The sequence below is a fragment of the Dromaius novaehollandiae genome, chromosome 13 (genome assembly GCF_036370855.1).
Source record: "Dromaius novaehollandiae isolate bDroNov1 chromosome 13, bDroNov1.hap1, whole genome shotgun sequence".
NCBI classification, from domain to species: domain Eukaryota; kingdom Metazoa; phylum Chordata; class Aves; order Casuariiformes; family Dromaiidae; genus Dromaius; species Dromaius novaehollandiae.
The window spans coordinates 3,244,496-3,267,977 of NC_088110.1; the positions used below are offsets into that span (position 1 = coordinate 3,244,496).

Sequence of the window (23,482 nt, forward strand, 5' to 3'; positions counted from 1 at the left end):
CAGCCTTTGTTTTTTGATTTATTTTACTCATGCAAAACAGGCTCTGAACAACCAGGTTTCCTGCCAGAACTCAGCTGTTAACGCTGAAAGCTTGCGCTCTCTGTCCTGGAACTCATGGCAATTTGAAGCAGCCCTAGCGATCTCTTCCCAGGGAAACAAACTTCATCTTTGACTGAAAGAAGGGCTGAAAAAGATGTTCACATAAGCAGGTCCCTATGTTCCCCCTAATTTCAGTGAGGAGGAACAATTCAGGGGAACAGTACAGGCTCACACTTTTCATATACATCCTCCTGCATATGGCTGCCTTGCTGAATGAGAGCCTTTCCCATGCTAACCTTTAGCTACAGATATGTTTTATGGCTGGTGTCACTCACAAAGGACAACACCATGAGACCAGCATTGCCTGGGCTTAACCTGTGGCAGGACTAGTATCCAAACCAGCACAATGGTGCTTCACAGGGATCCCTACCATGATCCCTTTTGTTGGGGGAAGAAGGAGAGATGGAGAGTCAACATAACTGACTTAGAGATGCCTATTAGTTCAGTGGCAAGGGAAGCACAGTGCCCAGCTCTCTGAAGCCAGTGTCTAAGGCAGAGGGTTCTCGTCTAAACCAGAGAGAAGACGTCTCACATCTCACTGGAGGAAGCTCCTTCCTCTGTCAGGAAGCAGTGAGCTGGAACAGACCTTCCTTGGGCCATCTGTGAGAGAGGCTTTTGGCCTTCCCTCCATATCCCCTCTGAGTCCACCTGAGGTCTCTGGCAGACTGGCTGTATCCAGCATGGCACAGAGAAGTGAAGAGAGGAGCAAGCCTACGCTTGGGGCTCCTGTGAGCAGACAAGAGCAGAGTGCTGGGACATCGTCCATGGAAGGGTCACAGACCTCTTCTTCCTCTCACGCAGGACTTCTCGCAGCTCCTTATCAAACTGACTTTTCTGCTCCTCGGTGAGGGCATCGTACGCTTCCTCATCCATCTCCTGGAGACGTGCCTTCTCCCTCATGGTAGCTTCCTTCTGCTCCCGTTCTCCAACACAGACCAGAGGAGAAATCATTAGCAACTGCACCTGGAGCTTGCTGTTCTGGGTGGGCTGAGGATTCACAACTCCTGCCCAGCCCCAGCTCATTATTCACCCATAGCCCTGCTTTGGTTACTGAACCCGAAATCTGGTAATCCCCAAGCTATTGCCAGTCAGCAGGTTCCTGTGCCTTGCCTGGTTCATGTGCAGAGCCCCAGAGACCATGGGACTCTGCCTTGCTCCGTGGGCTCACCCAGACCAGCACCATGGCACAGCTGGCCTGTGGCTAGGTATTAAGCCACAGCAGTTTGCACTTGTGCCTGAGCTCTAAAATTATAAGATTATATTATAAGACAATATTATAAGATAATACTAAGATAAGTCTTATAGCCTCAGGTCTAAAGCATTTTGCACATTGTGAAGCTGTATTTTAAGCAGCCACTGAAGACTGGCTACACTGAGACAGAAGGCTGCAGGATTACCAAAAAGTTTCTTATGACCTTTACTGATAATGTCCAGATAGACATATGGATAAGGCTGAAGGCTTGAAAGAGAATATTTGAGAGGTACTGAGATGAAGAATCTCACCTTTCTGCTCTTTTTTGTCCTTCTCCCTGGCTCTCATGGTAGCATAATCCTGGAACAGGTTCACAAAATAGATGTGAGGTCGATTGTTGATAGCTCTGAGCAGGCAGAGGAGAGCAGAAGGCATATTCTGTGCGAAGAGGGTCTCCAGGCCATCAAACACCACTCCCTGGTAGCAGTCACTCAGCTGTGAATTAGGTCAAAAAGGAAGAGAAAGTCCACAATAGTGTGTGTGTAGCTTTCAGCTAGCAAACAAAACCAAACATCAAAGGACATGAGCCATCATCGTCCCAGGTGTACCAGCTCTGACCTTCCCCTGCACGCTGCCAACTTACAGCACAGTCTGAGCATCTCTGCAGCATGACTCAGGGTCCTTCGCCCAAGGGTCCCTGCACCCAGCCCAGGAGTCCCACCGCCAGCGAATACAGGCATCTTCTCTCTGTGCCTCGCTGTCCTGCCTTGTCTCTCTATAGTAGGATTGTTTTTATCCCAACCCTCCTGACTTAGATGGCAGACCAGGTGAGACCTGCCATACCTGCATCCTCTCCGAGAGGATGGTCACCAGCAGGTCCTCGGGAAGCACGCAGGTCCTAGCAGCCGTCTCTCCCGCTACGCAGGCATTGGTGGTCAGGCATTGCTGCATAGGGAGGCAGGGCACGGGGCTGGGTGAGGCCTGCAATGCTTATCACCACAAGAAAAATAAAACACTTCTCAGAACCCCAAACGATCCCAGCTGCTGTGTCTTCTGGCCTTGGAGCTGGTGTCTCTCGCTAGTGAGAGACATTCTAGAGACAAAACTGCACGCCAGCAGCTCAAGGTGATAACCCTGGAGGGCACATCCCTGGGTGAACATGGTCAGAGGACATTCAGGCTGGGGGCTGCCCTCACTCTAAACAGCCCCTTCACTTCTCAGCGCAGTTCAAATGCAATTGAAATATCCCATGGATTTACCAGCGCGCATCCCTTTTTGCCTGTGAGCCAACCTGATCCGTTTGGTGCTGCTTCTGGGGCTGGGCTGCGTGGCCCTCTGCCTTCCCCTTGCCCGCTCCCAGGCTCCCCCGGCCTCGGGCGCTGACGGGCTGCAGGCCATTTCTGCTCTCAGAGCCACACGGGCTGCTGTCGGGGCTGTGCCTGGTGTCTGTGCTGAGCGGCAAGCTGCAGAGATCTGCGTGTTGACCTGCGGAGGAGACGAGCAGTTAGCGGGGCCGGAGACGGGTGCTGCGGGCAGGTGCTTGCTGCGGGGAGTGCTCCTCAGCACGCTGCTCCAGATAAAACCCAGAGCGAGCAGGCACCTTCCTCCACGGCTTCGCCTGCTCGCACCCCTGCCCAGGACCCTCGCAGAGGCACAGCGAGTGCATCCTCGGCGCCTGCTCCCGGCGGGAGGAAGGTCTGCCGGCACTAGCTGGCTGCCAGCGTCAGGGACCGTGTAGAATTACAGTCCCTGAAGCTTTCCAGAAGAAGCTCCCAGGCTGCTTCCCTTTTTTTAGCATGATGAAATACACCACTGGATATTGAGTTGTAAAGCCAGAGACGTTTTAATGCTCCTTCAACTATGAGATCGGAGTTACAAAAGCCAGTGTGAGCAGGGAAACAGCAATGCGGAGGGAATACACACACGCTTATCAGTAAAGCAGTCACTGCCCCTGCCTGGAAACCATAAATCGAAAGGAAATAAGCCTTACTGGCTGCTCAGGGATCTGCAAAGGGCCTCACTCTGCAGGGCTTAGAGCACCAACTGCTCACTAAAAGTCACCAAACTCAGGTGGAAAACAGAATAAGACTCCCGAGCCTCACAACCCTGAGAGCATGCATAGGAGCACTGCAGAAAATGTCTGGAGATGGGGAAAAGAGTCGCTCTGCAGTTTTAAACTGTTTGTCCCTCATCTGAAATTCCTCAGACGTTATTCTTTGTTTTCTCTGATGTTTGTGAAACAACACTCAAAGTTGGTCATCTAGTGCTTAATGAGCCATTTCAGAGGGGTTTCTTCCATGTTAACATGGGCAGCATTTCTGCCTGATGGCCACGAGAAGCAGACTGGCTTCAGCCCTGAGGAAATACAAAAAGCCCTGAGAAAAATATAGGTGTGTTTCATTGTTCTTAGGAAAAGGATCACATGCCAAGTGCTGCATGAAGTTAGGGGAAGGAAAAGGTGCCCCTATATGAGCCCCTAAAACAAGAGAGATCTTTAGTTACCAGAGACCGTTTATGAAATGGCTTTGCATTTCTGCAGATGCTGCACCACTGTTCCCTAGAACAGGCAGCAGCTGTCGAAAGCCCCTTCTCCTTATGTGGAGAAAAGGAAAAAGTGGATGATTGGGGTGGGTTTCTGAAGTTCCGCTCTGGGCCCAGTGTTTTGCTGGGCTGAAGGCTTACCCGCATCCTCCGCGTCCTTGTGGGCCTGACCTACTGCAGCCCTGATACACAGCTCCCGTGCACGCAGCCCTGCCAAACTGGCCCGCTCAGAGATGGCTTCTGTCACCACCGAGTCGATGGACAAGCAGGCAGCACTGTAGTATTTCGAGAGGGCAATCGCTGCTGATGTCTTTCCTTTAGAGAGAGGAACATTGCTTGGGGGACTCTTGCACATGAGGCATTTTCATGTACATACACTCGGAGAGGTGTTCTGAAAGGCCCCAGAAGAGGATTTCGAAGTTTCAAGGGCAGTCAGACAGCAACTGCCCCTTTACGGGAAATCAATAGGGAGGTGGCTAGAAACGTCCTCCTCCAGAGATGGGGAGACCACCTCCAACCCATGCCAGCTACTGCCACCTGAGGACCTCATCGCTTAGAGATACCTCAGTCCTGGGCCAGGGCCTGGTTTCAAGCACTGTCTCAAAACCACTCAGATGGTTTGCTAGCCTGCACCACTCGGCACTTTCCCAAGCAATGCCTGGGCACAGTCCGGAGGCCAGTACGGGCTAGGGACTGCTCCCACTAGTCAACTTGGACACGGCCACCCTGTCTGGGGGGACGAGAGCTTATCTGCAAGGGCACAACATACGTGCTGTGCCACTTGCGCTGGCTAGACAAAGGCCTGAGACCTTTCAATGGACTAACAGAGCTGTGATCTACCTCACTTCATGCTGAAAGTGGTTATCAGTCGAGTGTCAGGGCTCACCAGGACATCTCTTGCCCTGTCCCCTTCCTCCCAGCTGAGGGCTGCAGCCCACACACCTGTCAGGGGTGCCCCATGGATGATGACGACGATCCCTCTGCGGTTTTGGGCTGCGCGGCCTTCTGGAGAGATATCGATGCCAAGGTGGCGAGCGATGGCTCTTGTGACAGGGCTGTTGTCTAATTCTCCCACGGCCTCCTTGCTGCTGGTGTGTTTTTGCTGATCCTCCGCTACAGATAATCAGGTGTAAAAATGAGCTTCCTTCATACCAGTCAGTGATTCTGACCATCTTTCCCAAGCCCTCAGACCGTGGGGAGGTATCTGGGGAGGGGAGGCTCTGCCAAAAACCATGTCACACACAGGACCTCCCCCTGCCCTTTCCTTAGCCTTATACAGATCAGGGTCTGCCCTAAATGCTGTCAAGGATTCCTGCGCTGGCTGTTAAGTGCAGTAAATGGGGTGGCCAAGAGAGGAAAGAACAGGCACCTGATAATACCTAAAAGGACTGGACCAAATCTCTTTCTGCAAACTGTCATGTTGTCCCCACGAGTTTTGTCTAGGGATCTGCTGAGTAGGTGCGGGACATGCAGAACCAGACATTTTACGCAGTTGCAAGGGAGAGGCTCTGTTTGGGGGCCAAATGATTCTCCTGTTGGGGCAGGCGGGCACGGGGGACTTCCTCTCGCCTGGGAGTCTGCAGCACAAAGCAGCTCTCCTCCTCCAGGGCTCCTTTGCCACAGAGCTAGATGCTTCAGGACCAGATCTGACTGTGTGTTTATTTTACAATCAACAGCACTGGAAAAGTGCTCTTAGGAGGCCACTGAAAGGATCCCAGGATCCTATGTGGACTTTGTATGTAAGAGAGCATTCAGGGCCACAGGAGTGAAGATGACACAGAAGCAAGGCTGCAGTGAAGGGATGAAGATGACACTGAAGTCCTCCACTGAGGTCCTTTTGCCACAATGGACTTGAAATAGGTGAAAAGCTGTGGGTTATTACCTGTCTTGTGTCTTTTCTCAACACCTTCCTCCTCCTCTTCTTCATGTTCCAATTTAAAGTCCACCCTGTTAGACTGGCTTTCATCAAAAAAGGAGGACGGAATGATGGAGGTGTGGGATGAGACAGTACGAACAACCCCAGCAGAGTACTTTCCTCCTTGGTCTGAGAGAGACTGTGTGTCTTCAGCGTTTTCTGAGGAGAAAGGACAGGAGAGGGAAGACGATGCTGAGCATGGCCAGGCAAGGCTGCTCTTTGACATTTGCCACTTTGTACTGTCACATGCAAAAGGAAAATTTCCCAAGCAGGGAGATTCCCAAGGCACTCAGAAGCCTATCCAGGCCTCAGCTGGGTGTCTCTGCCCTTGGGGGAATTTTGGTTCTGTGCTTTTGTTGCTGGGAAGGAGCAGATATAAAATATTACACCTGGCCCTACAATTGGCCAAAGAACTCATCCAATCCTACTCTTTGTGGCTGAGGGACCCAAGTGGATATTCTCATCCTTCAGGGGTTATTTTCCCAGTCCACGGCAGGCAGAGATGAGCTTACTCTGGTGGCACTCAGGGCTGGTAGGATGCATGTTACAAACTACTGAGTTTCACACCTGGAATTCTTCCATCAAGCCCAAGGGCTTGAAGGCAGACAGGAGTCGGCCTTGGAGGCATGAGTAGAGTTTAGCACCATTTGTCTGGTAGGGTTGGAGAAGACAATTTATGCTAATAGCATCTCTTCAGCTGGCTGCTTTTTGTGGTGTGCAGTCAAGCTGCCAAAGCTGCCCTACCACCCCAAGCGACGCTCCACCTGCAAACACAGGGAAGTTTCTAGTGTGGATTGCCCTGTGGGTCACAGCAGTGAGGTACCACACTTGTCTCTCCTCAACGTGAAGTGAATTGGGGGCTCGCTGCTTGAGTGCCTACAGGCTCAGAAACAGACTCAGACCTTCATACAGGGGGTACATCACATTAGTGCCTTGCAGACCCATTTTCTAGCTATGCCTCAGTGCTTGGCTGGGGAACAGGTAGCTGCTAAAAGCGTGGGCCTTCCATGGAGAAGAAGCTCATGGAGATCTCAGGGTAGGTGGACAAGACTCCCCTCTGTGGCCATGCTCAGGACACCCAGCACCATGTGTGTCAGTGCTCCCTCACTGGAGACACAGTGGCCGGTGCACATCCTCACCGTTCTCGCAACTGGCTGGTTCCACAGGCTTGGACTTTGCCTGCTCATCCTGCAGCCTCTTCTGGTCCTCATAGTACTCCAGCACCTCCGGGGGCAGCTTCTCGCCTGGGGCACGGGGTGGCAGCAGTAGGGTGTTGTGGCAATCGTAGTCCTTCAGCATCCGCAGGATCTGTGCATGCAGGGAAGAGAGGCCACAGATACAAGGTATGCTGCTTGATCTCCATCACGTGAAAGATCCCCCAAACAACCTACCTTCTTCTCCCTTCCTTCCACCAACACGGACTATCCGAGCCCCTCTGTGTCCCACTAGCACAGCTGGCTGACCATGCAAGGCCACCAGGCTTTACCCCGGGGCCTGCCTCCATCTCCCTGTCTTCCCTGGTGCAAGCCTGGGAATGCTGGAGCGCTGTGAAGCAAAGGGGGCCCATGTGTAGGGCGTCTCCTCTCACCAGCTCCTCAGCGAGGTACTGCTGGTCGAAGTCCAAAGAGTAGAACTCGATGGGGAACTCGCACGGGTTCTTCACCACCACATTGGCCTGCACCCCATCGCTGTATGGCAGCAGTGGGCCCAGCTCGAGCACTGCGGGGTTGAACTCCAGTCGCGGCTCCAGCCCACGCCCTGAGAGCTGCAGCTCAGGGTGCTGGTTGCTCTTGCAAATGTTAACCTTCAGATAGGTGCTGTAGGCCCTCTGGGAAGAGAGAAATACAAAATGTTCCTCCATGAAGTCCTAGGTAACAGGGCTTGAAATCCAGCCCTTGCCCAAAGCCAGGGGGGTTACCAGTTCCTCTGAGGTGAAGGGCAAACAGAGGTTCCTTATAGCATGGTGGGGGTGGCCTGCAGCACACAGCATCTGCATGCCAGCTCTGCATAACTGGGATCAAGCCTGGTGTGAGGTGTAGCTGCATACCTGGGTAACAGATGGATCTAAAATGGTCTATCAGATGATTTTACCAAGTTTGGAGTGAGTGCAATGTGGCACCCAAGAGAAAGGTCCTCAGGAGGTGGGCTCAGCTCCCAAAGGGCTCAGGGGCTGCTTCACCTCATCCCTAGAGATGTGTTGCCTAGGCACAGTGTTGGCACTGCTGTATCGGGCAAACATCAGCTGTAAGATACAGGCAGATGAGCTCACACTGGCTAGAAACAAGGATCTTCCACTCTATTCCTGGCTTCAGTCAAAGCCAGAGACAAAATGGTTACATCTCTACTAGTAACTGAAACATTACTGGGACTGTTCCCTGGTGTAGTAGTACCCGGGTCCATACTATCACACACTTTAACTTTCCATACCAGGGTGGCCACATGCAAAACGTCTTTTGGGAACTGTCCTTGTCTTGTGCAGACTCCCAAACTGCCTGGAAGTGCCCGGGAAAGTGTAAGCTGGCCTGGACCGGGACAAGAGGGACTGTTTTGGCAAGGTAACAGCACAGACGACTGTACTGCAGTAGAGTCCGCAGGAATGTGCCTGGATGCTGTTTTTGTCTACTAGTACCAGCAGCGGGGCTGGCCCAGACCGGCCCTTCCAGGGTTATCACCTGAGAGGGTGCCAGCTGGTTTGCACAAGTGCATTGCAGGCACACCACTGCGAGGAGGAAGGCTGGAAGAGAAAGGGGCAGATTTCCCAAAGGTCCCCCCATGCACCGAGAGGTAGCCATAACTGCAGTGCCTTGCAGCTCTCTGCGCCAGTTCCCCAACGAGATTTCAAAGTGCTCCTCAGAAGGGAGTGCAGCAGGAGAAACTGAGGCACAGTGGGTATGTGACACTGACTTGCCCAAAGCCACGTGTGGAAGCAATGACAGCAGTAGACCCAGGCCTCATCTCCTGCTGCCTGTGCTGGGCTCTCATGACCACACTGCCCTTCTTGTTCTCCGAGAGACACCCACCAACCTCACCTCTTCGCTGGGTGAAAACCTCACTCGCAGGTTGCATCGCTGTCCTGGAGTGAGGTTTCCACATGAGGGCAGCACTTGAAAGACAGCAGTCTTGGTCTTTAACTCCTCATGCAGCTTCCGACGCAGGTTCGCTGGCAAATGTTTGTCCACCTAAGTACACAATTCCATCCTGTGAGACCTTCTTGGTCTGCAAGGACAGACCCTCAGTTCCTTAGTGCTATGAAATACTGTCACAGGAACAGTGCTCAGAGTCCAGACATTCAAACCAACCATAGCCACTGCTTGCCTACAAGTAGAAGCAGAACATGTTATAGCTCAGGCCAGCCAGGCAGTCCGGGTGGCACGGTCCTCAGATAAATAAGAATGGGGGAAGATAGCAGAGGAGTGAAGCATTAGTCAGCGAACAGGGCCAGGCAACCCAGCTGAGCTCTGTATCCTAAAATGCTTCCTAACACAAGCCCTTGGCCAAGCACTCAGGCAGTGATGGGGCAGAAAAGGCAGGAGAGGCAAAGGAAATGCAACCAAGAAGTTATGTGTTGTCTATGCTTTACCTTCTTAACGGGCTCATTCACACTGATGAACCATCTACAGGCGATCTGGCACTGATTGTGGAGCTGGATGGTCTCTTCCTGACACTGCCCACACTGGACAGCGGAGAACTCTAGTCTGTCACGGGAGAGGCAGAGGGATGGCACAGTCACCGTGGCACGAAGGCGTATGTGAAACGTGGGTCCTCCTGTGACCTAGTGGACAACAGAGCAGCCAGCCGAGAGCCCAGGTGAGATCTGCTGCTGTGCCCGACCTGCTGTCTGTCCTGACAGACAGAGCAGGGGCAGGAGGGTGAAGGAACATACGGTACCTTGATGGGCAGGAGCACGTTCACGTGTCCCAGGGGCAGGTTGGCGCTGTGTGGATCAAAGCGCACTGCGAACATTTCAGTCTCACAGAACGGCAGGTGCTTCACGCGGTGCAGTTCAGTGCTGAAACCTTGAACGGATGAAAGCAAAGCAGCTGAGGCACACGACCAACACAAAATGTGCCACAAACGCTCTAAGGCTGGAGAGGGGTCCCGGCCTCCAGGGACAAGATGGCCAAGGGCTCTGTGAAGGGGACTTTTGTCTCTTTGGTTTTTCTCCCTTATCACCTGATGTTTTACCATGCAAGGAAAATGGTTTTTTCACAGCCAGAATCCAAGGCCCACAAGGGGAAAAAAAAAGAAACAGGTCAGTTAAGGAGCACCAGCAATTCCTGCGCCAGGCATCCCGGGCCTAGGGGAAGGATGCACAGATCTTCCCAACAGAGAATTTTTAACGGAGATTCCCTCATGCAATGGTGTTACTTGGAAAATAACTTAGATGAGGCACCTTCCTCTGGCACCTGCTCATCTCTCAGCCCCAATGGGTCATGGTTTGATGGTACTGCAGCCTTATCTGAAGGCCTGTTTTGGAAGCCTATGTTGGTATGACAGATGACCTCACATGCTGTCTTCTCACAAAAGGACGAACAGAAGTGCTATGACATTATGAACTCTGAACCCAAGCACAGGCCTAAGCAACCCTTCAGACAGAAATGGCCCCTTCAAGGCCATGTGAGGTCTCCCCAGCGCCATTACCTGTGTCATGCAGGGCCCGTCCATCTGCATGGAAGGACACAGGCAACTGGCTGGTGTTGGTGATCCTCACGATGTGCGTGTGGGTGTTACCAAGAATGACATAGCCCAAGTCCAGGATATACTCGGGCAGCTGAGCTCTGAAAGGAATAAAGAGAGCCCTTGAACCACAGCCTGGCTACATTTCCAAGCGGATGGAAGATGCAAATAAAGTGGATATTTCCATACTCACTGCTGTAAAAACTCAGCTCTAGCCAGTAAAACCCAAGGCCTGAATGCCTGGCAATAAGCCTTTGGTAAGTCACTGGGAATCTAGACTCTAGGTTTTATTAGCTAGCAATGGGACCTTAAAACAAAAGCAATTTGGCTAAAATAGTGTATGTGTGCATGTATACTAGTCACAGCTCCTGTGCTAGGAAAAGCCATTGTGGCTAAGTCATTTCTATACAGGGGACCTCCACTGGTCTGAGTGAGACTCGCTGAGCCTGGGGCACAGCCAAAGCCTGAAACTGCTGCAGTACATTGTGATAACATTCGCCCCTAGAGGAAAGCTGCTCTGCTCTGCAACCAGATTTCTCCACAAACAAACACCTGTAAACCCAGTAGTCAGCACCTACAGGATCCATGGGAAGGTCCTTTTCCAGGGCAGTCTCACTTAGGAAAGCACATGAAACATCTGTTTTAGAACCTCTTCTTGCAGAATTGGAGCCTACTGAAGATGCCCTTGCCTCATCATGAAGCAATAACGGGAAGGACCAACAGCAGTCCCACCAGCATCCAAACCACTTGGCTTAGGGCTTGCCAAGCTAGTATCTCTGTGATTCCCAGCTCTTTTTGCTTAGTGTGGTCTGTTTCTCCGCTGGAAAAAGAAGCCAGCCTTGTGTTGCCTCTTTCACAGCTGGTAAGCAGCGACAGTGCCCACACTGTCTGGTTGGGGTTGATGGTCTGCACTGGACCCCACCACAGCTCCAAGAATAGAGACTGTTGTCTGTGAGGTGCTGAGCACCCCAAAAGCTCAAGAGCAGCACTGTGGAGGTGAGAACACTCGGCAGTTCCCAGGGGAGCACGCTGAAGCCCTTAGGATCAGACCCCTTCTGAAGTCCCCAGCTATTCCCAGCCACCTCTGCAGACTCAAGAAGCTCTCAGGAGCAGAGGTGCATCACTGGGGGTTTCCCAGAGGCACCTGGAGGCAGAGTATGGGAGTCCCCACTAACTTGACAAGCCTCTGACGAGCACGCTGGCCAAAGGCAGGGTCCTCTGTGGGACAAGAGGTGAAAGCTTCCTGCTGCTTCAGGGCATGTTCCTCTAAGAGCATCCGCTCCACTTCCATCAGCAGCCAGGTGTTAAACTGAGGAAAGCAAAGACAGTGGCTGGTTAGTGATGGTCCTTCTGAATGCACGGGCTTGTCTCTGAAAGAATATTCCACCCCATTCTCGCTGAGACTGGTGATGGTGGTCCTCTGGTCTCACTGCAACGTGCCTGCAGCACCTCCTGTTCCCTCAGCTGGGACCTTATCTCAAGGGAAATGAACTCCAGCATCTTCACCTGCCCAGTCACTATTATGAAAGCTGATCCAGCCAGACAAACACACAGACGGGCCAGGAAAATTCCAGGGCTCCAAGTATTTGTGTGTCCCCAGTCAGTGCCAAAGCAGCCTGGACAAAAGCTCTCCCTAGAAGAGAATCCCGATAAAGCTGGCACCTCCTGGAGACAAACACCCACAGCACCGTCCCAGAACACAGTCAAGCTGCTGGCTGGAAATCTGCTCGCCTGCTCGTGGGCAGTGATGAGCTTCCCGCAGTGGTACAGGATCTGATCCAATCTAGTGCAATGGTACTGTGTTTTAAATGCTCTCTTGCACTCAAATAAAGAAAGGCCTTCAGGATCTCTTCCTGCATTCATCAGGAAGCTCGGGCATCTACAGCAGGGACTGCTCGCAGGCCAGGAACTGCCCGCGGAAGGATGCCGCGCTGCAGCATGGTCGCGGCCTGGCACCGGCGGGGCACAAGCCAGCCTGCCGCGGAGCACGAGGGGCACAGCCAAAGCAGCGGGGAGGCTGGCACGTGCCGAACAGGGCAGCAGCTGTTCTCACCATGGAGTCCGAGTTCGTGTGCGGCTCCGCAGCCGTGGCCTTCCGCAGAACGACCGCTTCCTGTCTCCGATTGCATTTTTTCAGTTTTTCTTTTGCCTCCTTGAGGAGCTTTTCATATTTTACATTTCCTGAAGGGAGAAAACATGCAAATATACAAGTGTGCAAACAGCACTGATCCCATTTGATCTGGGAAGCCCCACTCAGCCTGACACTGTCCTCTTGCACTCACACACTCTGGAGGAAAGCTATGGAAGGTGGGTGCTTCCTTTCCTCTCTGGATCGTGATGTTCACTTCCATTCATCTTCTTCCCCATATAGATACCTCTCATCCTCTCCAATCTGACACAAATCTGTCCCTGCCAAAATCCCTACTAGCCCGTATTACAGCTTTCCCAAGTGTTTCTGTCTAGCTACAGTCTTTCCAGGCCTCTGACAGATACACCGGCAAGCTCCACAGCAGGGTTCTTGGGGCAGCAGCCATACAGGCTGAGTCTGACCCCAGACTTGGTGGAGGTGGGCGTGCAGCTACCCTATGGCACGGGAGAAAAATGAGGAATGCTCCTGGGGAGCAGACAGGCAGTGCTTACCTTGGATGTTCCTGGGCAGATCCATGTAGATCCTGGGAAAGACCCCCTCTCCTTTCAGGGCGATTTTTTCTGGCTCAAGGTGACCCACTTGGATCTGGAAAGTCCTGTAGAAGTCTCCAGGCACACCAGGCAGGTAATAGACTTCCAGTACCTGTTCCTTGCCAGACTCAACGTAACCCTGCAGGGTGTGGGAAAAGAGGGAGGGAATGTGCCAAAGACCATTTGATGGCTGGGTGGTCCAGATGGTAGACATGCGTACTGAGAAGGGAAGGCAGCTTGACAAAAATGAGAAAATGAAGAGAGTCAGCACCATCTTCTAGCTTTTTTGCATCCAAGAGCTCCAGTCTCCTAGGCCAGGATGCTGTGCCCTGAAGGGCTGTACGCCCTGGGAGCTTTCAGTCTCACACTGCAGATCTCCTAGAAGTAACACTGGTGACTGGCACCAGCTTTTCCTCGGTCTTCCAGACTGGACACAGCAGATGCCCAGCCTCATACCCTCCCTATTGCAGTACCTGTGTCCAAGGAAAGGTCACAAGACCAGAAGAGGGACTGAGTTCCCCAAGGATATTGTGCAAAGTGACTCCCCTTGCCCTTGTAGGTGCCCTCAGGCTTGGGAAGGGGATAACTAGGAACGTGCTATTCCTGCCAGAGCAGTCAGACGGATATGTGGAGATGCATGAGAGTGAGGCACAGCCAGTGGTGCTGAGGGCACAGTGGAGATGGGCACACTCATCGCACTTGATGCACACGTACTGCAGCGATGAGCCACACGCGTCCTTTAGAGGCAGCGTGAAGATAGAGTCACTTTGCACAGGCTGCCCTTTGCTCAGCGGGAGTATAGCTCTTCTTTCAAAAACGTTCACCCTCTCCTAGCCAAAGCCAGACTGTGAACAAATAAAGGCTCTTTTGCCAGCTGCTACGGAGGCCGAGCGAAGCGCCTGTGCCTCCGCAAGGCTGGCAGCTCCTGTCATAGCACGGCAGTGGTTCCCAGGCTGGGTGAAGGGGCCAGTCGCTGTGTCTGGGCCCATACTGATATATCACAGCCAGGACGTCTCCTGCCAGCACAGCTCTCTTAGAGCACATGAGACTGAATTCAGAGTCATCTGTAAATGCACCCCTCCGGAAATGCTGGAGCAGAGCACAGATTAGGACAAGACTGAGGAGCAAAGATGTTGCAAGGGAGGACATCTCCTCTCTGGTTCTCTTGGCTCCAGAAGAGCTGTTGGAGCGCTGGGCAAGAACGCAAGCAGAACGCAACATGGCTCTGGGTGACGGCAGGCGTCTGCAAGTCTCCTTGGCTCGCGTGCGGCAAGCTGGGCCAGGCAGGGCAGCCCCCTGCTCTGCTCTCCTCTCCTGCGCCGTGAGAGACCCTCCTCGGCAGGCTGCAGCGAGGAGCAGCTGAGCAGGAGCCACGTGGACGCTCGGTAACCGCTCTTCCCTCGAGCTATGTCTCCATGCATCACAGCCCCTGGAGCTGTGCACTGCGTGAGCACGAAACGGGGCCGGCACACAGCATCCGACCAGGCAAAGAGCTGCGGAGATCGCGGCAGGACGAGAGCGACAGCAACACACAACACAGCTGCAGGGGAAAAAAGCCCTGCCAAGCAGGCCCTGGGCTGCCTTGGCCGAATGGCAGGCTGCCAGGAGACCGATGCTGTTACGGCACCAACTCTGCGTGGGCCCAAACAGAGCTGTGTCTCCAAAAGCTTGCAGCAAGAGGGCATCAGTGTCTCATCCACTACAGGAGACACACATCAGTGAACTCAGGAGTGAGAGCAATTTAGCTTCCTATTGCAAAGAGGGACACAGATAGGGAACACTGCGCCGGCACAAAGGCGTCTGTGCAGCACCGAGGAGCTGGGGTAGAGAGGTGCCCTCTCATCGGGGCTGCTCCTGCGCACAGAGCTGCCCACTCTGCTCCCCATGGCAGTGGGATGCTGCAAACTCCTTTCCTCGCTGTCCCAGCCCCATTCCTCCGTGGCCACCTCACTCCCCATAAGGTCAGAAAAGTGAGAAGTGAATCAGACTGCTCTGATTTCTGCTGTTTTGAGACAGCATGCGAGGGGAGACTGCAGCTGGGGAGCGTGCCGGGGACTGGGCCTTCGAGCAAATCTCCTGCCCTGGGGTCCCACACCCCCCATGACTGGTGCAGGGCCCTAATGCAAGGTATCAGCTGCGGCGTGATGCTACCAACATGCAGCAGGGAGACAGAGCCAGGCCTTCAAATGAAGGCTCCTGCTCAGCATGTCAGAACCACCACTGAAGTCCTGCCTGGCTCAGGCTGGCAGGGTTTGGTATGGGCGGGGGCAAAGACTAAATCCTGTCTGATCGCACACCTGGGTAAGGTGACCTGCACCATCCGGCTCCGGCGTCAGCGCCAGCAGAGAGCTCAGCAGCCGGGGCCCAAAGAGCTACTGAAGCACTTGTGCCTCCCGCCGTTCGCTGCTATACGATAGCAGAGCCACCCGCCGCTCCGAGTCCATTAAGGGAGTCTATTACTGACTGTGCTTGCTTGACCTTCGCGGCTTTCCCGGCTGCAACTGCTTGCAGCCCTCTCTCTCCCGGCTGGATTTATAACCCCTCTCCCGGGCAGCATGGCACTCTCCCACCGCCTGGGCCAGGCTTAGTCGCTCGGGCTGCCTTCGTACTCACCGTGGCAGGCAGGACCAGGGGCACGCCAGGCACAGGGTTGTCTGCAGAGGCCGTGCTGGGGCTTAGCACCGTGTACTTGAATCCCACCTTGCCGCTGTTCTGCAGGGTGAGCTTCGCTTCAGAGATCTCATTAAACAGCTGGGGAGAGGACAGAGGAGGGGGAAGTTGAAGACCCAGGTCTGTTGCTGGGAATCCACTCCCGCTTTCCATAGCACGGGATCAAACAAATATTTAAAGCAAGCGAGAAGCAGGGAATTTAGAGGAGGTACAGGCACGGACTCTCCTGGATAGTACGCTGTTAACCTGGGGAACCCACTGCCACAGGGCACTGCTGGGGCTAAGAGCTCCACGGAGGAACAAATATTTATGGGAGCACACAGAGGTGCGACAGCAACCACATAAAGACCAGTAATAAAGAAACCAAAGAGGATACAAGCCCTTCGACTCTACGGTATATCTAAGAGCTAACTGAAACACAAAGAAAGAACATTTCTTCCAGTGGGAAGCTTATTCTGTCATTGGTTCCCCCAATACAGGGCAGGGGATACACCCCCCCACAGTCTGGCCTCTCCTACCTAGCAAACAGCCCTTAACTAGCAGAGAGAATCTGCTCTGCAAAGGCCCCCTCAGCCCCCCATCTGCCTCCAGCAAGCTTTGCTCCCCGGGGCTTCCTCTGGGTCTCCGATTGCTCCTCCTTTGGGAACCAGGCCTGCTTCGGGACCAGCCAGAGTCTCTGCAAAAACCCCACAGAAATCAAAGGTAGATCAGGGCAACTGCCCCATGCGGCAGTGCCGAAACCCAGTGGCTGTTCTCTCAGTCTTTACCCTTTGACTTGTTTTTAATATGTCATTTTTCTTTGGTAAGGTCACACGTGCATTGTGATCCCTGGGTTCTCCTGTCACTGTCTGAAAGAAACATAAAGACATTTCAGAAGAAAAGGCATCTGAAGACAAGTGTGTGCAGAGCTTGCAGTGACAGGAGAAAGGGGGACAGACAGTGCAATACATACAGGGCAAACAGCCAGAAATATCTGCGGGGTTTTAAGTGAAGGAAAGGAAAGCAAAGACTATTCTGAGGTTTGGCTATGAGGTCTGAGTCTCCCAGGCCTAAAATTACTGAAGCTGAAGCACAAGGGGCCATCCAGGTTACCACCCACCAGCTGAACCAGCAGCACCGCATGCCTGGGCAGAATCTCTTTTGCTGAGAACTGAGCAATTCGTTAACTGAAATGTTGCTAATGCATATTGCCATGCAGTGGTAACTTGGGCTGGAAAAGCGACAGCTATGCTGGCCAGCAGGGAGAGGGAACACGCCAAGCTGCTGCAAGTGGACAGCTTTTGACATGCCCCCGTGAAAGGCGGTTTGTGCGAGAAGGCACAGCAAGAGGCAGAACGGTGCTAGAAAATGCTGAATCTGTAGCAGGAAAGAGCAGAGCACGTATCACCAGCTTGGAAGAGCTATTGATCTTGCCTGGAACAACATGTGCTACTAAACCTCTTCTGCCTGGCTGCCACTACCTGGTCTGAAGACACTGGAAACCCCAGGACTTCCCTAATTTTGAGCAGGGAGCACACATGATTTTCCTAGCAAAGGCTTCAGTAGGGACGGCTCTGGGAGCACAGGGCTGGCGAGAGGCTCCTGGCACCTCCCCAGCTACGCTGCAGCACTGAGCCAGGCAGCACCACTGAGGAAAGGAGGATCCAGAGCAAGAGGTATCAGCCTTGCTGCAACTTTCCCAGTCAGTGCTTCAGCCCTGGGAAATTTCCTCCAGCTACAGCAATGGGGAAGCCCAAGATAACTCCTTCATGGGTTTATTTTGGTCGTTATTCAAGCTTCTGCAACCCAAACAACACATCTTTGGGCCTCAGACTGAAGGAGCAGATGAGTGGATGGATGGATGTCTTGGGGACACATCCCTCTCGAGATTGCTGCTGGGATCCTTTCTGCCCCAGGGAGCAGTGGAGTTGCTCCACCTGCCTCCTACAAATCTGGAGGAGCCGGACAACCTCCAAGGGGAGGAATTTCCAATGGACACTTTGGGGAGGCAGAGATAGCCATGAAAAAGAAACAATCTGGATGGAAGATGTGCTGTGCACAGGCCATCCTGCAGCCAGCGGGTTGCGAGGAAGGCAGAGAAAGCGGTACAGTGGACTGGAAACAGCCAGAAAGAGAGGAAAGTCTGAGAAATAAGTGGGGAGCAACAGGACAGAGGTGGTTTTGAGATGAGGACCTCTGTGATAGTGCATGATACCTGCTGCCCACAGTCAATCTCCTTTATGTCAAACAGGTAGTTGATGAGTGAAGCCTCCCCGCTCAGCGCGATCTCGTATGTTGGGCCGCCCTCCACCTTGCACTGTGCCGTGACGTGGGCGACAACGTTCATGTGGCCGTAGAAGGTGAACGTGACCCGCTGGCTCTCACCTGGCTGCAGTACACCGTACAGTGGTAGGATGTCAAAAACCTGGAGGCAGTGGAGGAGAGGGGAGACTGAGATGTCGAGCATCGAGATGGATGCAGAAAAAGAGCCATCCTGCCCCTCTGACTCTCGAATGAGGCGGTGGGCTGAATGGCTTTGGCTTGGAGCAATGGCCAGACACAGCTGGAGGGATGTATTCCTCAAACAGACAAAATTACCCTAACTTCTTCCTCCACCAACTCCACTTTCCAGTGGAGAAACCCTGGGAAAATCTTTTCCCATACTCACTAATAAATTAACGCACTAATTAATTAATACACTACATTAAGGCAACTTGGGAGGTCTCCTGGCAGCAACAAATTCTTTCCATTGTGGAACTTGCTTTTAGAAGCACCTTTTATTGCCCTTAAGAGAAACGTGAGACACAGATTTATCAGTCCTCAGAGCCAGAGGAGGACTCCGACCCACCTCATTTGACCCCTGATACTTCTCATTCTCTGTCTGGCTTGTACAGTGCTCTTCGTTAAGATGCTACAGCAAAAATCACTGCAGAAATATCCTATTTACCACTTGCTTAATAACAGCAGGATGAATAATGCCCTCCAGGTCAACATGCCCTACGCAGCCTCTTCAATGACCAGTTGCTTCAGTGCTGGCAGCACTTCATGATGGGGTGCTTGGAGGGGTGCAAGGCCTCGCTGTGAGCAGCACTGAGGGCCACAAATGAGAGGGGGGGGCTACATAACTGCTTGCCATGCTGGAAACATGGAAATGAGACACAGCAACCAGTAAGATTCCTGCTTACCTCCTCTACCCCCAAGGGGAATGGCTCTTTCTCCATGACTGGTAGCAATTCCTCCATCCCCACTGGCCTCTGAGTCTCTGCAGCATTTTTCTCCTCCTTAGCAGTAGATATTAGTAGCTGCAAAACAAACACCATAAGCTCAATAAGCCAACTGCTGGTCTGAGTGAGATCGCAACGCTGCGTTGCAGCAGGGTCTACATCCGCTCCCCACCTGCACCAACTCTTAGTTGAACCCACCAAGATGACTCCTGCGGTTACTTTGATGTATATGGGAGAACCTAGTCAAGCCAGGAGCAGCCTGAGATAGTACCTGGGTGCAAATCATGTATGGGTATGTCCATGCCATGAGCAAAGTGTGGGTTCAAGCCCATCCTAAGATGGTCCATCAGCTAAGATGGGCTATCAGCTAAGTGTAGGTCCAAGCCTAAGATCAGGCACTGGCATGACCCACTCTTGCTGTACACAAGCTTGCATAAGGAGGTGGGTATATGCAGCACTTACTCATGGCAGAGACCCCAAGAGCATTTTGCACCTTCATGCCAGTCCTGGCTCGTTCACTCATGCCATACGCATGGATGGGACACAGGCAGCATGACAGTGGATAGTGACAACCCCAAATTTGTTCCTGCAGTTGTCAGTAGCGTTGCCACTTCCTGCACTCTTAGAAGGACAGGGATTAACACCAGACAGGGGAAGGCCCCCTTTCTCTCTCCCACTTGACATATCGGCACCAACCTTGTACCCTACAAGGAAGATACAGGTTGGACATCACCGTTCGGGTGAGTCTGCAGCAGCCATCTGTCACCATCTGCTGCCTTGGTGACAGCAGCACGCTGACTGCTCGCTCTTCAGATGCTGCACAGGAACACACCAAGAGCTCCAAACCCAAACCCGTCAGGTTTTCCCTGACAAAAATGGCAATGCAGCTGCCAATGAGAAGTATTAAAAACAGTAAAATAAGGTCTTAGAAAGTGCTTTGCACAAATCTCCTCTTTCAGATGGTGCTTGGATTTCATCTGATGCACTCGTCAGTGCCAGAGAGCTCAGGGTGCTTTCGAATGGCACCTTTCTGAAAAGGCACCTGCGATATTTTTCTATCTTGCAGCAACTGAGAGCTGGTTCAGTGATATTTCACCTCAAAGGTGTTGTCTTGCAGAAGGACCTTCAAAGTTTTTGGTCTTATACAGCAGTTTGGTTTTCATTCTACAACAAGTTACAGAGTTTTCAGCTAACACACAATCACTGCTGTTAGTTTTGGTAGCACAGGGCTCTGAGAATACCACTGACAACCCACAGCCTCTCTCTCCTTTTCCCTGGCATTAACTTACAAGAGGAAACAATATGTAGATTATTAAAGGATTATTATCCTTTTCTGCCCTACCAGCACCTCTCCAAACTCACAATCCCTCATGTTTTTTCTAGGCTTCTGATCTTCCATCTCCCCAGGAAGGTTACACATATATCACCTTGATACAAGGACATAAGCTGCAAAAAACCTGCAATATAGATGTATCCTTTGAGGCAACTTTATATCCTGGTTAGCCACGTCCACATGAATGTCCCTAGTTTATCTGTGCATACATGGCAACAAAGTAGGAAATAATGAAGACTTCATTCCTCTGTCTGAAAACATTTGGCCATACTGTTCTTTACAGCCATGGGGTATCATTTCTCCTGATAAAGAAAAAACTTGCAGTTAAAATGTTAAGACTGCCAGTATTTGTATGTGAGCAGGTGCAACGCTTCTCCTTGAACTTAATGCTGATGGTAGCTTTTCCTGAACCTCTCCTGCTTTGCCACTTGTGCTTTTAAGCTTTAATGCCCCAGTCTGTCCCAGAGGATGCAGAACAAGTCACCACTAGCTCCATCGTCAAGCTCCAAAGCAGTGAGGTTCACAGGGAAGGTCAGCAAATCAAAGGGCATTTTCAAAGCCCTTTGTAGGGCTCCCAAAGAAGGAAGAGCCTGCGACTTTGCAAGGCCTCATTCCACAAAAGCATCGCTGCAATGCCAGGACTCAGAGGAAGGCAGAGGCATGAGAATGGGCAGCTGTGGCTGCAGTCGAGCCGGTGGGCAGTACGCAGAGGCCAGCAGACGGTGTGGCTTGGTGCAGACTGGACACTGGAAGCCTCATTTGATGTTTAAAAATAAAAAAAAAAACCAAACCCCAAACCCCCAACCTGGGTCCGTAGAATTTGCGTGGGCTTCTCGAAGCGAGCAAAACTGCCCTATTTCACCCTCCCCAGGAACCCAAAGGTGTCTGGCCTCCAGCCCTGTTGCCAATCCCACTCTCAGGGCACAAGACAGCAGGACAGTAAAAAAGGAGGTTGGCACAAGCGCAGTCCTGCTGTGACAAGCTCAGGGAGACAACGCAGGTGGTGGGCATACAAGAACATCTACCTTTGTGTCTGGGGAGTCCTTTGTGCCTGCAGGCTCCCGGGCAGGATCCCCCACTGTCCGAGGGGGATCTGTGCCATCAGCTTGCTTCTCCATGTCCGTGTCCCTGGAGCTTCTATAGGGAAAGGGAGGAGAAGGTGAGGTTGCCAGTCCCCCAAGCTTTGCACTTCCACCCCCATGTGTGTATCTGAGGGAAGGCATCTCCGCTGCTCCCGGGGCTGGGACCTGCTCTGGAAACGTGGCTTTCAGGCCACAGTTATGCCCCAGAGCCCTCTGTCACCCTTCTGACGCAGGGATTTTGGCGCTAACCTCACAGAGTAGTCTTCCTCCGTAACCCCTGAGTGCTCCATCCAGGCTTCCCCCTCCTTCAGTGGTTGGTGCTTGATGAGAAATTTAGGTTTTGGAGGGCTGAACCTGGAAAACAAAATGAGTATGAACATGAATATGAGACCTCCCAGGGATGAGCCCACGTGGCCCCTCAGCAGGACGAGGTCCCCGAAAGGGGCCTGCCAGGCGGAGCAGCTGAGCGGAGCAGGTTAAGGCTTTGGGCTGCAAAGAGACCCAGCAGAGTCTTGACCGTGATAAAGCCCCACATCAGATGTACCCCCATGTCACGAGACTTCCTTGCACAGGCAAGGCCACAACTGACATGGAAAACCACGTCAAGCAATGCCAGGCAGAGATTCACAATTAACCAGCCCGTTGATCCCTGTAAATGAGAGCCAAAGCAGCAGAGGCCGCAATTAGCACTGGTTTTGGGAAAGGAAGTTTTGGTCATTTTTGATCGATACCTTGCAAATCTCATTTGATGAGATTCAACGCCCTGCTGCTCTAGAGCTAATCCCTGTCTGTGACACGCAGCTTAAATTCTCCAGCAATAAAACAACAGCTATAGCATTGCCTCTCTTTAAAACGGCAGCAATTCTGTTGCAACGAGGTTATAAACTATGTGACAGTTACTGCTGGTGTGATTACCTCCCTACCGCATGCAGCAGTTGCTAAATGCAAATTGTTTGAGGACGAACTGGGTAAACAATTCAGCAAAACCTGTTCAACGGCTCATTTTATGAAAGCATCTCAGTTTACAGTTGGGCCAAAAACAATCAATAAAAAGTATATGCCTTCACATTTTCACGTGTTTCTAGATGACTTCAGAGTGTAAGTTCCCAGTTTTATATTGCGCTCACAGCTAGATTTGTAACTCTGCTCATTTTTCTAATACCACAAGGACGGGCTTAGAGGGATACGCTCAAACCAACTGCAAGCATCCTTCATAGTCCAACAGGCAGATGTTTGAAAGAATCCCTGTGCTTACTTCCCAGATGGGAATTAGATGCCTAACTACCTTGATGACATGCTCCCAGCTGAATACTTGTCTTTCGTTTTGCGGCTTCTTAGCTAAGCCTGGTTTTTGTTTCCAGATTAGCACTCACACGTGCAGCTTCAGTGCACACCTAGGCAGGCTGGCTTAGTGCGCTGCGGCCAGCACTCTGGGAGCAGCCGGTTGACTTTGCACTGAAGAGCAGCATGGAAACAAGCTGCTTGGGGGTGCACAGATTTCAGCTCAGGGCCGGTGCAAATTGCCAGCGCCCAGAGCTCCTTCACGTGCTCCACGCAGTTTGTCCGTGCACCAGGTTGGCGCGTTGCCTCCGCAGGTCTGGCTGGCACCGCGGTGGCTGTACCCGAACTGCTGGCTGCAATCCGTCCTGGCGAGGAGATGAAGCTGTGCCTCTTAGAGCTGCCTCTGATAGACACTGCAGGTTAATAACAGCTCCTGAGGAGAGGCGAGCTACGAGATGGAAAATCCATAATCATTTATTAAATTACCTTTAGTTTCATAGAATGGTTTGAGGCAACTTCATGGGACTACAGTGCCTACACAACAACAATATTTTTCATTCTAAAGTAGAAGCCCTCTGGGACTCGGTGCTGGGAGATGATGTGATTAGCGAGTCCTGCTGAGGAGAAGCACAAAGCGCACCGAGTGACTCTTACTAGTGGGGAAAAGTCAAAACGAATAACAAGAAGTGTAACACACAAACAAAGGGAATGAGATACACATACACCCCTCCAGGAATCGAAGGTGTCGATAGAGAGGTGCCTTATTTCTGACTGCCGCGATAATAAATCTTCTTGGCGCTGAAGGAAGGC

General features: G+C 52.3%; 1 protein-coding gene across 1 annotated transcript in view; it reads right to left on the bottom strand.

Moving 5' to 3' along the window:
- Nucleotides 1-23,482, bottom strand: part of HYDIN (HYDIN axonemal central pair apparatus protein) — a 171,943-nt gene that overhangs the window by 38,060 nt on the left and 110,401 nt on the right. Inside the window, exons 23-43 of the mRNA XM_026107399.2 lie at nt 21,641-21,745; nt 21,335-21,446; nt 18,938-19,054; nt 17,968-18,177; nt 15,717-15,854; nt 13,065-13,242; nt 12,478-12,605; nt 11,600-11,733; nt 10,389-10,525; nt 9,636-9,763; nt 9,328-9,519; nt 8,777-8,926; nt 7,336-7,575; nt 6,887-7,055; nt 5,715-5,906; nt 4,775-4,945; nt 3,974-4,147; nt 2,583-2,776; nt 2,135-2,236; nt 1,603-1,786; nt 881-1,022 (exon numbers count right to left, since the gene is read on the bottom strand). Coding sequence (XP_025963184.2) covers nt 881-1,022; nt 1,603-1,786; nt 2,135-2,236; nt 2,583-2,776; nt 3,974-4,147; nt 4,775-4,945; nt 5,715-5,906; nt 6,887-7,055; nt 7,336-7,575; nt 8,777-8,926; nt 9,328-9,519; nt 9,636-9,763; nt 10,389-10,525; nt 11,600-11,733; nt 12,478-12,605; nt 13,065-13,242; nt 15,717-15,854; nt 17,968-18,177; nt 18,938-19,054; nt 21,335-21,446; nt 21,641-21,745 — 3,297 coding nt within the window. The remainder of the gene's footprint in view (nt 1-880; nt 1,023-1,602; nt 1,787-2,134; nt 2,237-2,582; nt 2,777-3,973; nt 4,148-4,774; nt 4,946-5,714; nt 5,907-6,886; nt 7,056-7,335; nt 7,576-8,776; nt 8,927-9,327; nt 9,520-9,635; nt 9,764-10,388; nt 10,526-11,599; nt 11,734-12,477; nt 12,606-13,064; nt 13,243-15,716; nt 15,855-17,967; nt 18,178-18,937; nt 19,055-21,334; nt 21,447-21,640; nt 21,746-23,482) is intronic.